The sequence below is a fragment of the Mastigoproctus giganteus genome, chromosome 10 (genome assembly GCF_048544385.1).
Source record: "Mastigoproctus giganteus isolate SK-2022 chromosome 10, ASM4854438v1, whole genome shotgun sequence".
Classification (NCBI taxonomy): Eukaryota; Metazoa; Arthropoda; class Arachnida; order Uropygi; family Thelyphonidae; genus Mastigoproctus; species Mastigoproctus giganteus.
The window spans coordinates 190,852,551-190,866,701 of record NC_143584.1 but is presented as its reverse complement, the minus strand read 5'-3'; the positions used below and the strand labels follow the sequence as shown (position 1 = coordinate 190,866,701).

At 33.7% G+C, this 14,151-nt stretch overlaps 1 protein-coding gene across 1 annotated transcript in view; it reads left to right on the top strand.

The window, feature by feature from the left end:
* The window catches only part of Ube3a (ubiquitin protein ligase E3A), a 229,840-nt gene that overhangs the window by 118,811 nt on the left and 96,878 nt on the right, over window positions 1-14,151 (top strand). Inside the window, exon 4 of the mRNA XM_090383626.1 lies at window positions 2,465-2,609. Coding sequence (XP_090239752.1) covers window positions 2,465-2,609 — 145 coding nt within the window. The remainder of the gene's footprint in view (window positions 1-2,464; window positions 2,610-14,151) is intronic.

The window sequence follows — 14,151 nt, the reverse complement described above, 5'->3', positions numbered from 1 at the left end:
CAATATTTTTATTGAAAATTTAGTTTTTGGATAATGATCAGTAGAAATCTATGTTGTTTAGTTTTAGGCACTTCAGTGACTCAGACTATATTGTGCTATCATATATTATGTCTATCCAAATGTTGTGTGTGTGTGTGTGTGTGTGTGTGTGTGTGTGTGTGTGTGTGTGTGTGTGTGTGTGTGTGTGTGTGTGTGTGTGTGTGTGTGTGTGTGTGTGTGTGTGTGTGTGTGTGTGTGCTGGAAACCCTGCCTCCTCTACCTGAGACTAGCTAATTAGAGCCTTGATTGAAGAGGACTTCAGAAATTGTTCCAGTCTTTAATGGGAATTGACACTAGATCTCTCCAAATAAGTAATGCAGCAAAGCCACTATACTGTCATTGAGGACTAGAAACCAGTGAGAGACAAAAATTGCACAGTAAGATTGCCAGGCTATTGGCTTATCATATGGGAGTTACAGGAATGTTTTCTATAGGGTGTAAAGAACTGTTTGGTTGCCCTTTGTATAACAATAGCTTATGTAAATTTAGAGGTTTGTGCATACTTGGTTGAAATCAGTGATAGGGATTTTTTTTTTTTTTTTAAATTTGTATTTTTAAAGCTGTTGTACATTACCTGGCTTGATAATAACACTCTAATTCTCAGTTTTGGCATGGAAGGGCTTTAAAAAAGCACCATTTTTTATCCCATGCATCTGCTGACAGGTTAAGCAAACTCCAGTTGGATGTTTGTTAGTTTCTCACTGCCTGTTCCTTGTACTCATCACTTACTTGGTAGTCCTCTGTTTCGTTTCCTTCGGGTAATGAATAACTACAATAATGAATAACTACAATTCTTTCGTTTCCTTCGGGTAATGAATAACTACAATATTGATTTTACAGTGAAGGTAAAGAAAGCCTGCATGAGAAGCACGCAAAAGTTCGATAAATTTACCGGTAAAAGTACTTTGCCATAATGGCATTTGTATTGTTGCTCACTCAGTAAACATACAGTGGGTGTTATTGGTCAGGAGTAGAAATTGAATCCCATGGGAGATTGAAACCCTCCTGAAGTGGAGGGTTTCAACCTGACCTTTTTTCTTTAGAATCACTGGTGGACTAGTGGATAAATTTTTTATTAAGGAAAAAAAAAAAGAGGCAAAGGAAGCCCACATGAGAAGAATGGCAAACTTCGAAAAAGTTTACTGGTGAAACTACGTTACGAACATTTTTTTACAAAGCCAGAACTTCCAATATGACCCTGTTCTGATTGAATTAGTTAATTCAATTAGTGATTCTAAAGAAAAAAGGTCAGGTTACTCCCCCCCCCCACACACTTCGGGAGGGTTTCAAGCTCCCGTGAGATTCAACTTCTACTCCAGACCGATAACACCCACCGTCTGTTTACCGAGCGAGCAACAATACAAATGTCTTTACGGCAAAGTACTTTTACCGGTAAATTTCATCGAACTTTTGCATGCTTCTCGTGCAGTCTTTCTTTACCTTAGCCAATTTTACTCTTAATCCATCTATCTATAAGAATTTGCTCCTTACTCTGTTTTCTTAATGTAAATTTTGTATATATTTTAATTCTAGTTTTGTATTGATTATTACTGTTTTGTATTTTCTGTGACTCCTAGCGTTCTCACCTTTATTTAGGGTCTGTGTGCCCTGTGTGTGAGAAACGTGTGTATATATCTATAAATAAATATAAATAGAACAAAGCCTGTACTTTTTCAAAGCAACCATGTCTGTAAGTGATTAAAATGAATCTAATTATTTGGAATATGTATGCTACCTGGCTATTCATTTTATGGGAATGAACTATTATGAGCAACACTAATCTGCCATGTATAAAGATTAAGCTATTTTATGGAAAATGTTGCATTTGAATTGAAGACACCTCAGTAGAAACATTTAAACAGTTTGGTGATGTTTTGAGAAGTCACTGTTCCTCTTGTATTTGTTGAGCTGTGGAGTTGTCATGTCCTGCTAGGCCTGACAACAAGAAACTGATTTTCTGGAACATCAACAAACTGTTTAAGTATATTTTATGAGGTGTATTCAACATATTTTTACAGTGGTAGATTAGTATTGCCCATTATATTTCATTCCCATGACTTAAAATGAAATTGTTAAAATTTTTAAAATAAGCTTATTCTCACATTACAGAATTTCAAAGGGATGGTTGTGATCCTCGAATAACATTCAGATGTGGGTATTACATCCTTGTGAGAGCGAACCCATACATTGTGAAAAATGCACTGTCCATTGTTAACTGTTGCTCTGTATATTGGATCCAATAAAACAGTTATGGTGAAGAAGTTGTACACTCTTGTGGGCCTCATTCATAGAGAGTATAAATATGAATTTATTTATTTGCATATTAAATTGATTTTCTTATCCTCATGACATCTATTAGTCATTATGTGATATTAGCAATGAAACATTTTAATTGATTACTTATAAAACTAATTTCCATATGTAGTTGGAAATGATTGCAATGGAAAACCCTAATAATTTGAAGAAACAACTTGTAGTAGAATTTGAAGGTGAACAAGGAATAGATGAAGGAGGTGTCTCCAAGGAATTTTTCCAATTAGTTGTTGAAGAAATTTTTAATCCAGATTTTGGTAAGTACTGTTCTTGTTTTCTATTATAAAAGTTAATTCAGGTAACTTTTTAATCTTTTTTACAAACATAGAACATAGTTACGTCTCCAAGACTATTGTAAAGAAAGAAACACTAGTAAATCACAGAACTAGTATAATATACTAATGCAACATTTGGGGTTATAATTGGCAAGCTGTGATTCTGCTGCCTGAATACCAACTACTACAGCATTCAAAATAAAATAAAATCATAAAATTCACTGCAGAAGAAACAAAAGTAAAAGCCACCTTTGACAGTGTCGATGCATAACTTCCCACCCAAGGAGATGCAACCACTAAAAGAAAGAGTGCCATGTTCACAATAAATAAAAGTAAATAAGCAAGTCGATAAGAAATAGCATAACGTGTGTATATATATATATATATATATATATATATATATATATTAATAGTTATATTAGTGATAAAAGGAAAGCAAGAAATAAAGAAAAGCAAGAAAGTTAAAAGACAAGAACTAATATTTATGGGTTAATGCAGTTGCAAGCAATCATGCAATACACCCACAATGTCTATAGAATATCATTAGAAAAAGTAAATCAATCCAATAATAAGAATACCATCAAGGACTTAAGAAAACGCAAAAAAAAAAAAAAAAAAAAAAATTATTATTATCGCTTTTTACCGACAATCTAGATGACTTCAACTGGGGCCAACCACCCAGAATGAAGGCAAAAAACGACAAGAAGTTCTCTGTTTCTGTGATGATCAATATATGCTAAGTAATTTAAATCTAAACCAAATATAAACCAGTATAGGCCGAATATAAATCGAATATAAATAAATCGAATGAAGATAATTAATTAAGAAAAATTTTGAAATATTAGAATCAAAGGTAAGAAATATAAGTAAAATATAAATGTAAGCATATATTAATCGTCGTTGACCCGACAGAGAACGTAATTTAAGGATTAAAACAAGATTAAATATATAATACATACTACATTTGACCGTATCTAGGACATAATGTAATAGTCGTCAAAATAATATGTGGTGCCCCCTATGTGATGGATACGGTAAAAATAAATAAATAATTAAATTAAATTAACGCAAAGAGAAACATGCAGATAGTAAGAAGAAAAACTAAAGGAGTAGGAAAAATAGAACCTGAACTCCACAAAGGCGAAAAATAGTGGTATAGATAAGAAATAGTTTCTCCTACGTCCTCGGATTGCCCTAATAATTTCGGAGAAATAAAAATAAAGAGTGTAGGACAGCTTAAAGGCATTACAAGATATAAGTTGTGGCTCGGGTATGCCCGGGATCGCAAACCCGTTCCTATAGTAGGACCCTGAGCTGAATTTGCATGTTATCTCAGCGTGAATTTAAGTAAATTTAAATGAATTTAACTATATGTATTAAAAAAAAAAAAAAAAAAAAAAAAAAAATGATACACTGTAATTTGCAAGCCGGTGGGTACAAGTTTTCTACGCCGTAAGACACCAAGAATGCAAAGTGTATCCTATTTACATATATACATGGCACTAAATATAACGATTTTATTGAAAATTATATTGAAACGATAGGTTCAGAAAACAAATTTTTGAAATTAATTATGCTAATTGCTTTCCTGAAGTGATATTTCAGGTAAGCGATAGGGAAATTATTATTAATCAACTTGCCGTACAACGCTGTTAAGCCTGTTGAACAATTTTTATTACTATTGCAGATATAAGCAATCCTTAAACATTGCGATAAAATTATATTAGCATGCACTGATTTTGATACATTTGATTTCCAGTTTGTAAGGCTGACTACGTTAAAATTAAATGCATCTCTTTTATTATATACGTTTACGTCTATTTTATTATTATGTAATATTTCTATATGAAGATCCAAGTAATTTGCTATAGTATCGGAACTATTAGTTTTTTCCAACACAAGCTCCCCTGGATATAATCCACTGTAATCCTGGACAAAATGTGGACATAAGTGTGTTGTGAATTTTACTAATATTTTACTAATATTAGTAAAATTCACAACACACTTTTCAGTATTAAACTTAGTGTACTCAAAGCACTATATAGAAAAACCAATGATTACGTCTTTGCATCCTCCCACCTTATGCACATTATATTGGATATTTTTAAATTCAGAATTAATATTTTGAATGTTAGCAAGCAGCCTGAAAACTCTGTCCTCATCTTATACTTTCAAAATAAAATGATGGATGATTTAGATTTACATAATACTATTAATTTACGTAATGACTTGCTGCCTATTAATAACTTACATATTAATATCAGATTTAGATATTCTAAACCATTTGGTCTTAAAGCGTGTAACTATAAAACAATAGCTACAAACCTTCACAATATTAACATCGGACAGGATACATGTGTTTGTCACAAACCTTCATTTCATAGATACGTGGATCCTAACCATAATCACATTATAACCGGCAATTTAGATATAATCCCATATCCCGAACTTAGAGATATTTTATCACTGGGTTTTAAATTTCGACCTAATCCACCTATTAATAAATCTAATTTTAAAAAATTGTTATATCTAGATTTACTAAAATACTGCATAAGATCAGCATACAAACATAATATACCGGTTGAAGCTTATCACATGTGGTTATTTACAATGCTTAATATCATATCTAATAAATATAATCAATTGAAATTCGTACAGGATAATCTATATAATACCAAATTAATAAATAGGCAGCTCAAAGATATACATGAACATTTTATAATAACTCCCGTTGACAAAGCTGCTTGCAATTATGCAATCATATGTAAATCATATTGTATAGATATTATAAAAAATGAACTACAGTCTAGCCGTACATATAAACAGATAACATCTTCTTCTAATATAATAATCAAAAAATTAATTGCATTGCATAAAAAATTAAAGTTAAAGTATAATAACCTAAAATATCCATTTATATATTGCATACCCAAATTTCACAAATCACCCATTGCTTTTAGATTCATAACATCATGTAGAGATAGTTATGCTAAATTTCCCGGAAAAACGTTAGAAAAGTTACTTAAAATTATATTAAATAACTTAAATAAAACTATTATAATAAATAATAACTTACCGATTATAAATGCTATAAAAAATAACAATATTCATCAAATACAAACATTTGACTTTAACAGTCTATTTACGAGTATTAATCTTGATAATTTAAAAGTCGTCCTCCAGAAACTATATTTAGAAAATAAAAATGCTATAAAGGTTGACTTAACCTATTGGGATTCTCTAATAAAATTATGCATCTTTAATAATTATGTATATGACGGAACTTCGTTATACTTACAAGTGACTGGCACCCCTATGGGAAGTCCAGCATCAAGCATAATCGCAAACCTTTATCTGTATTATACAGAAAGAGAATTTCAAGATAACCTACTTATATACAGATACGTAGATGATATATGTGTTTTTAATTGTCCACATTTTGTCCAGGATTACAGTGGATTATATCCAGGGGAGCTTGTGTTGGAAAAAACTAATAGTTCCGATACTATAGCAAATTACTTGGATCTTCATATAGAAATATTACATAATAATAAAATAGACGTAAACGTATATAATAAAAGAGATGCATTTAATTTTAACGTAGTCAGCCTTACAAACTGGAAATCAAATGTATCAAAATCAGTGCATGCTAATATAATTTTATCGCAATGTTTAAGGATTGCTTATATCTGCAATAGTAATAAAAATTGTTCAACAGGCTTAACAGCGTTGTACGGCAAGTTGATTAATAATAATTTCCCTATCGCTTACCTGAAATATCACTTCAGGAAAGCAATTAGCATAATTAATTTCAAAAATTTGTTTTCTGAACCTATCGTTTCAATATAATTTTCAATAAAATCGTTATATTTAGTGCCATGTATATATGTAAATAGGATACACTTTGCATTCTTGGTGTCTTACGGCGTAGAAAACTTGTACCCACCGGCTTGCAAATTACAGTGTATCATTTTTTTTTTTTTTTTTTTTTTTAATACATATAGTTAAATTCATTTAAATTTACTTAAATTCACGCTGAGATAACATGCAAATTCAGCTCAGGGTCCTACTATAGGAACGGGTTTGCGATCCCGGGCATACCCGAGCCACAACTTATATCTTGTAATGCCTTTAAGCTGTCCTACACTCTTTATTTTTATTTCTCCGAAATTATTAGGGCAATCCGAGGACGTAGGAGAAACTATTTCTTATCTATACCACTATTTTTCGCCTTTGTGGAGTTCAGGTTCTATTTTTCCTACTCCTTTAGTTTTTCTTCTTACTATCTGCATGTTTCTCTTTGCGTTAATTTAATTTAATTATTTATTTATTTTTACCGTATCCATCACATAGGGGGCACCACATATTATTTTGACGACTATTACATTATGTCCTAGATACGGTCAAATGTAGTATGTATTATATATTTAATCTTGTTTTAATCCTTAAATTACGTTCTCTGTCGGGTCAACGACGATTAATATATGCTTACATTTATATTTTACTTATATTTCTTACCTTTGATTCTAATATTTCAAAATTTTTCTTAATTAATTATCTTCATTCGATTTATTTATATTCGATTTATATTCGGCCTATACTGGTTTATATTTGGTTTAGATTTAAATTACTTAGCATATATTGATCATCACAGAAACAGAGAACTTCTTGTCGTTTTTTGCCTTCATTCTGGGTGGTTGGCCCCAGTTGAAGTCATCTAGATTGTCGGTAAAAAGCGATAATAATAATTTTTTTTTTTTTTTTTTTTTTTTTGCGTTTTCTTAAGTCCTTGATGGTATTCTTATTATTGGATTGATTTACTTTTTCTAATGATATTCTATATATATATATATATATCTCAAACTGATAGCATTCTTTATAAAGTAAAACTAGATAGTGTAATACGAAGCACTCAATTAGGAATCTGTTAGCTTATTATAGTATTATCAATTAATCAAAAATATTATTAATCTTATTAAATTATATTTAAATGGAATTACCATTTAAAAGATGCTTGCTTTTTTGCATCGTATGCCTCTACTAATGCTACCCTCTCCTAATCTTTCACCAAGGAAGGAGGAGTCCCACAGGGTTCTGTCCTCAGTGCCACACTCTTCACTATCAGAATAAATCAAATGATACAAAACATTTGTGATACTGTTGTAACATACTTGTATGCTGATGACCTTACTGTCTCACATCACTCTCAAAACATGAATTGCATTAAATGACAACTTCAATGTTCATTAAATAAAATCGAGCTGTGGATGTCACGGAATGGGTACTGCATCTCAGAACAGAAAACCATTGCTGTACACTTTTGTAAAATATGTGAATTGCACCCCGAACCAGAATTACAATGGTTACCCAGCCCTTAATACTCTCTTACGGTGTCCATTTCTTAGGCCTAACTCTTGTCAGTAAGCTTAATTTTCTAAAACACATAATGAATATCCAAACAGTGTGCCAAAAAAAGATGAATATACTTAGAGTGATCTCAGCCACAACACGGGGTGCTGACCAATTCACCCTACGTCATTTCTGTCGTGCTCTCATTAGATCTCAACTGGAATATGGTGCCCCTGTATATGACCTCTAGAATGAGTGCCCTTGAGTGGCTTAATCCAGTTCATCGTTGTGATCACCAACTTACCCCATATGGTTATTTCTCTTCAATCTACAGTGGAAAATGAACTATAGAAGCAAGCCTAAAGAAAATAAACCTACCGAAATAAGGCTACAAGAGGTAATGCAACGTTGAAATGTGCACTTGAACATCATACTCCAAAAGACTTCTGAACCAGATCCTCCATAGGCTCAGTATTTACCATCTTGTGATAATCACTTTAGTAAATGGGAAAGCATCCATATAACAAATACTGTAATAGCAGCAGCAGGAGTGTTTCGAACATTTATCATATCTACATCACTCCCAATTGAATGCAGTATGTACACCTCTGAATTGTATGCAATTAAATTAGTTCTTGATTATGTCAACACCTTTCCTACATCCTAGATTACAATTTTCACAGACTCCCTCAGTGGAGTAACTGTTCTTCAGTGCAAGCCTTTCCCCCTCATTCAGTTATAAAACAAATTTGATCTTGTTGATTCAACATAATGCAACCTGCCAGGTCATTGAAGTTCTGCTGGATTCCAGGGCATACTGGAATTCTCATAAATGAAAATGCCAGTGAGGCCACCAAACACTCATTCAGCCAGTATTATATGCAAGAACAGTTTCATATTCTGATTACAAACCTTTCATCCAATGAGCATGCCACAATCAATGGAAGAAACTCAGACTACCAATAAACTGTTACAGATTAAACATGAACCACTGTTGTGGAACTCCAGTTTTCGAAAAAACAGACAAGAAGTTGCTCTTGCCAGAAAATGAATTGGAAGAGATGCATTAGACCTGGCTGATGCATCTCTATCTCCTCATTGGGAAAAATCCTCCACAGTGCATTCACTGCCACTCCTTGTTAACTGTTAAACACATCCTCATAGACTGTCCACATTATGAAAGTGACAGCCTTTGTATCTTTGTCAAAATTATCTGAACCATTAGCATTACACAACATCGTAGGAAAGAATGCCAATTTGATTGAATTACCTGAAACAAACTCACATATGTGTTCACCTTTAATTCACATACCTTTTCCTTCAATAGCATACGAACAGGTACAATATGGTCATAGCAGCTGTTGTGCAATTAAACCTCAACAACAACATCATCATTCACATGTTTTGTATACCCTCCTTATCTATATTGATAATCTGCTAAATTCTTTGTCTTGCTAGTTGGTAATCAACTTTAGACCCCCAGTAATCTACACTGATAGACTATATAAGGTCTAAAGTCTAAAACGGGACAAAAGGTCTTTTTCTTGGTGCTTGCAAAGTTATGCAAGAAGTTGATTTGTTCAACCCAGATGATGCTTAACAGTGTAATGAGTGAATCTGTTTACAGGAAGGCCATTTAATAGGACTTTTATGGGGTTTTTTTGTTTTGTTTTTTTTCAAAACTGTATCATTAGCATTAGTAGAGGCATATGATGCAAGAAAACAAGCTTATGCAGCATCAGCCAAAAAAAAAAAAAAAAAAAAAAAAAAACACACCATCTTAATCTACCTAGGATACTAGGTAGATTAAGATAGTGTAGTCTTTAAGTATCATTTTATTTATATACTTAATTTAAAAGTGTACAACTGCATCCCAGTACAGCAAAATATGCTAGTGGGGAAGATAAAAACCAGTAATAACCTGAGAATAAAATGTACGTAGCAGGATGGAATTTGTATTTCAGTAAGTTTGATGAACAAGTTAATTAAATGGCGGATGCCAAGCAGGAACCAATTTGTTATTTCCTGAATGCATGCAGTCCCAAATTTGGTTCTCTAAAATTACAGGCTGCAGTCCATTAGCTGTTAAATTTGTTTTTAGAAAAATGGCAGTTCTGTAAGTCTTATCGACACACAGTTGTTTGATCTCTGTGCCAAGTTGTTTCATAAGATTTGTTATTGGATGGGAACATCTGTTGTAGGCTTTTTGTAGTAGGAGCATAGCAGCCTCACCTCAAATTCATGTGCCCTCCTTGGCTGCCAGGAAGATAAATGATTTCAGAATGGTTTGGTGCATCTATCCTTGATGTAAATAATTTTGCAAGTGTGATTTAGTCCTGATCATGATTAACTTCCAGGGTGTATAAGGTGGTATAAAGCATACTTTTTGATATTTTAAACAGTTCTGAGTGACCTTTTTTGCCATCATAGGATCCATTTTTTGCTCTAAGGAAGCTTTTGAATAAAGTAAATGATGTAGAAGGTCCAACCTGATGCATGGAATGAAATCAGGGAGATACATCTCAGGACATATTGAGTTTATGAGGTTTGGATGATAAACACTGGTAATTTATTACTTTGCTCTCCAAGACAGACGGTGCCTCTGTAGCCAGGTGGGCAGGAGCAGTGCATAGCACACTCTTCTTGATTAGACTGGGGTTCGAGCCCGTAACCACCAAATACGGAGGATGCGGAGAGGTCAGGGAATGACCACCGCATATCCCCGGAGCAATATGGCCTTAGTTGCTAATGCTCCTAAAAAAACCAAGACAGGCAAGTGTCTTTTTCTTGGTGTTCACAAAGTGGTGTGAGAAGGTGGGTTGTTCATCCCAAGTGACTCCTAAATCAGTTGTGATGTAGCATTTTGGCTCTCTTATGAGGAAGTGTGAACATCTTGAGGCTGTTTGCCAAAAATCCTTTTGTAGGGACACAAAGGGATTGAGAGTTGCTGCAAAAAGAAATGCTGACAGAACATATCCTTGAGGTATACACCTCTTGTTGTGGTGAACATGAAGAAATTGTTATAATACTTCATGTGAATAACTCGGCTCTCTAAACATCTTTAATAACCTGTAAAGAACCCATAATTCTCAAGTGGCTCTCGAGAATTTCAAGTATGAAATTGATGGAGAGTCTGCCATATGCAGCTTTGATAGCAAGGAAAAATATATCCATTTGTTCTCTATGGTTTATGGTATCTTGAAATTCTACAGGTCTTGAGGAGGTTAATTGTTAATCTCTTCTTTTTAATGAAATGTAGTTGGGCATATAACTGAATCAGTGCTTATTTATGTGTTTGAAGATGACTCTCTTAGATTTTTAGCATATTGCATCCTATGTTTTTTGAATCAGTTTGTATTCTGTACTGAATTTTTGTCTATAGTTCTTTGATATAGGGTTTGCAATATATTGTTTCAAGATTGAGGATATAGTTTCAGGTGCCAGAATCCTGTTGAAGGTGAGCAGGAAGGGATCTATTACAAATTACTGCAAATTTTTCACACAAGTAGAGGAAATCTGTTGGTCTGACAGTGAATATACTTGGCATGCTATTTATTGGAATCTGATCGTAGAAAGATGTGATCAGGCATATCACACCTTTCTGAAAAGTGTTTAGAAAAGTGTGATCTGCCCAATCAAGGAGCATATCCTGATCCGGACAGCTGCCAAGCCTCTTGGTGGTACATATGAAAACTGTTCATGTTCATTCCACTGAGAGGTTTGATATTTTTTGAAGACCCCCATCAATGCAATTTTTCTGAGATGTTGTGAGATGTGTTTTAATGTTTCAATGGCAGAGCCGAACCATGGGCAATCACCCTCCAGTGCACTGATTTTAGCATTCATATGATCGTAGAATTTAAGAATTTTGTATAGAAGACAATCTTGAAGAAAATTTGGTTGGTTTGTTTCTTCTTGTTGTTTCTGGAGTTTCCAAGGATATTTAGGATGATGGGAGAATAATGTTAAGTAAACTGACAAAAATTAGTTTTTGAATTAAGATGAAGTTGAGATTTTGTGTTCTTCTTGTGGGTGGGATATGGAATTTGGTCAAGCCAAAGAATGACAGGAAGTGTGCAAACTCATCCCTGGTTTCCTTGTAGTGGCTTATTCACATGTTGAATTCCCCCCTGCTATTAATGGTTGAGTGTGAATGCTTCATATGCAGCAATATCCAGCATGAAAGCTTATTTTCCTTGAAGGTGTTGGCCATCTTGATCTATCTTTTAATTTTTTTGTTGTGTTAATGTACTTTATCATTTTAATACATTCTCATCTCTATACCTGGAAAAATTTTAATTTCTATAAATTTGATTTCTATATTTTTGGCCTTTTTCCATAAATCTTAACCCTCCTGTACATTAATATGTGTTCAATCAATAATTTATATTTGATTTATGCAATTTAAATACAGTCAAACTTAGTTATAACAAGATCACGGCTGTAACGAGCAAAAAGCCATAACGATTTTAATTTACGTGTATTCCTATACAATCACTCACTGTTATAATGAGCGTACTACACAGATATACCAAACAAATTTTGGTAACTATGCAAATGTTCTTAATTGCACAGGTAGTCAAACACCCAATTCTTGGAATAGACAAAAATGAAAAGGGTAACTTAGCTTTATGACCACCTGCATTGGATTAGCAGCTGGTTTATGACCTTGTCCATCTGAGGACAGGGGCTATACAATAGTGCATTGGCATTCCACTTGTTGCATCACCCTATTTACTGATTGTCTTGTATTCACTGAACCATAAATTTATTTTGGGACTTTTAAGAATTTTGGAAACGGGACTTCTAAGAACTTTGTATGCATTTCGGGCTTCTAAGCACTTTGTATGCAGATCACTTTATCATTTTAAAGTAAATTAAGTTAGAAACGAACCCTTCCTTTGGAAACATGTCTACTAACAAAAGAAAGTCTCTCGATTTGCGAAAAAAGTCAAAATTATTCGTGAGCTAGAACATGGTGCAAAAAATAAAGTGTGTAAAAAGTTTTCTTTGTTTTCTTCAAGTATATCAAAATTGTGGAAGAATAAAGATGTTTACATATCGGCACTGGAAAAGAACATAACTGAAAAAAAAAAAAAAAAAAAAAATTTAGAAAGTGCGAGGTTACAAACATTGATGAAGCATTGCTTCAGTGGTTCACCACACAAAGAAGTGCTGAATTTTCAATAGACTGTCCGATCTTGGAGGCTCAAGTGGAAAAATTTGCAAAACAATTTGGATGTGCCGATTTTGTGTGTAACAACAGCTGGCTGGATCGATTTAAAAACTGACATAACATCGTTTATGCAAAAATTAGTGTGGAATCTCGATCTGCAGATCCAATAATGGCAAATGAATGGATTGATTGTGTTTGGGCAGAAATCGGGAAAGATTTTAATGACGAAGACATCTACAAAATTTGGGCAGATGGGGTGAGAAGTGGCAACTGAAGTTTAACATTGACAAATGTTAAACTGTACTGCATATGGGTAACAGTAACCCAAGAGAAACGTACCAACTGTGTGGTACTACACTCAGGGAGGTGAAGAATGAAAAAGACCTGGGGGTAATTGTGCAGTCAGATAAGAAGTTTTCTGAGCAATGCAGACAGGCTGCCAGAGCAGGTCATGGGGGTATTGTCAATGATTTACAGGAATTTTGCTAGCAGGGATGAGGAGGTGATGATCCCTTTGTATAAGGTAATGGTCAGGCAACACCTTGAGTACTTCGTACAGGTCTCGAGGCCTCATTTTATGAAGGATGTTGAGTTTAAGCATGTACAGAGAAGGGCAACAAGATTGGTGGAACAAAGGAGTCCTCTTACTAAGAAAGGCTTTAGTTCTGAAAATTACAGCAGCTGGAAACTAGGCACATGTGAGGTGTATAAGGCCTTGAAGGGTTTGAGCAAGCTCAATTCTGATGGGATTCTTTCGCTTGCTCAGATTACGAACTTGAGTGGGCATAAATTCAAATTGGGGAAAGACAGTTGTAGAGGAGATGTGTGGAAATCTTTAGCCAGCAGGTAGTTGATTGCTGGAACACGCTTCTGTCTGTCATTGTGGAAGTTGATAGCTTAAATAAATTCAAGGAGAAACTGGACAAACCTTTAGAGGGGAATGGATGTGTGAAATTGTTTTTTTTTTTTTTTTTTTTTTTTTGGCTGATGCTACATAAG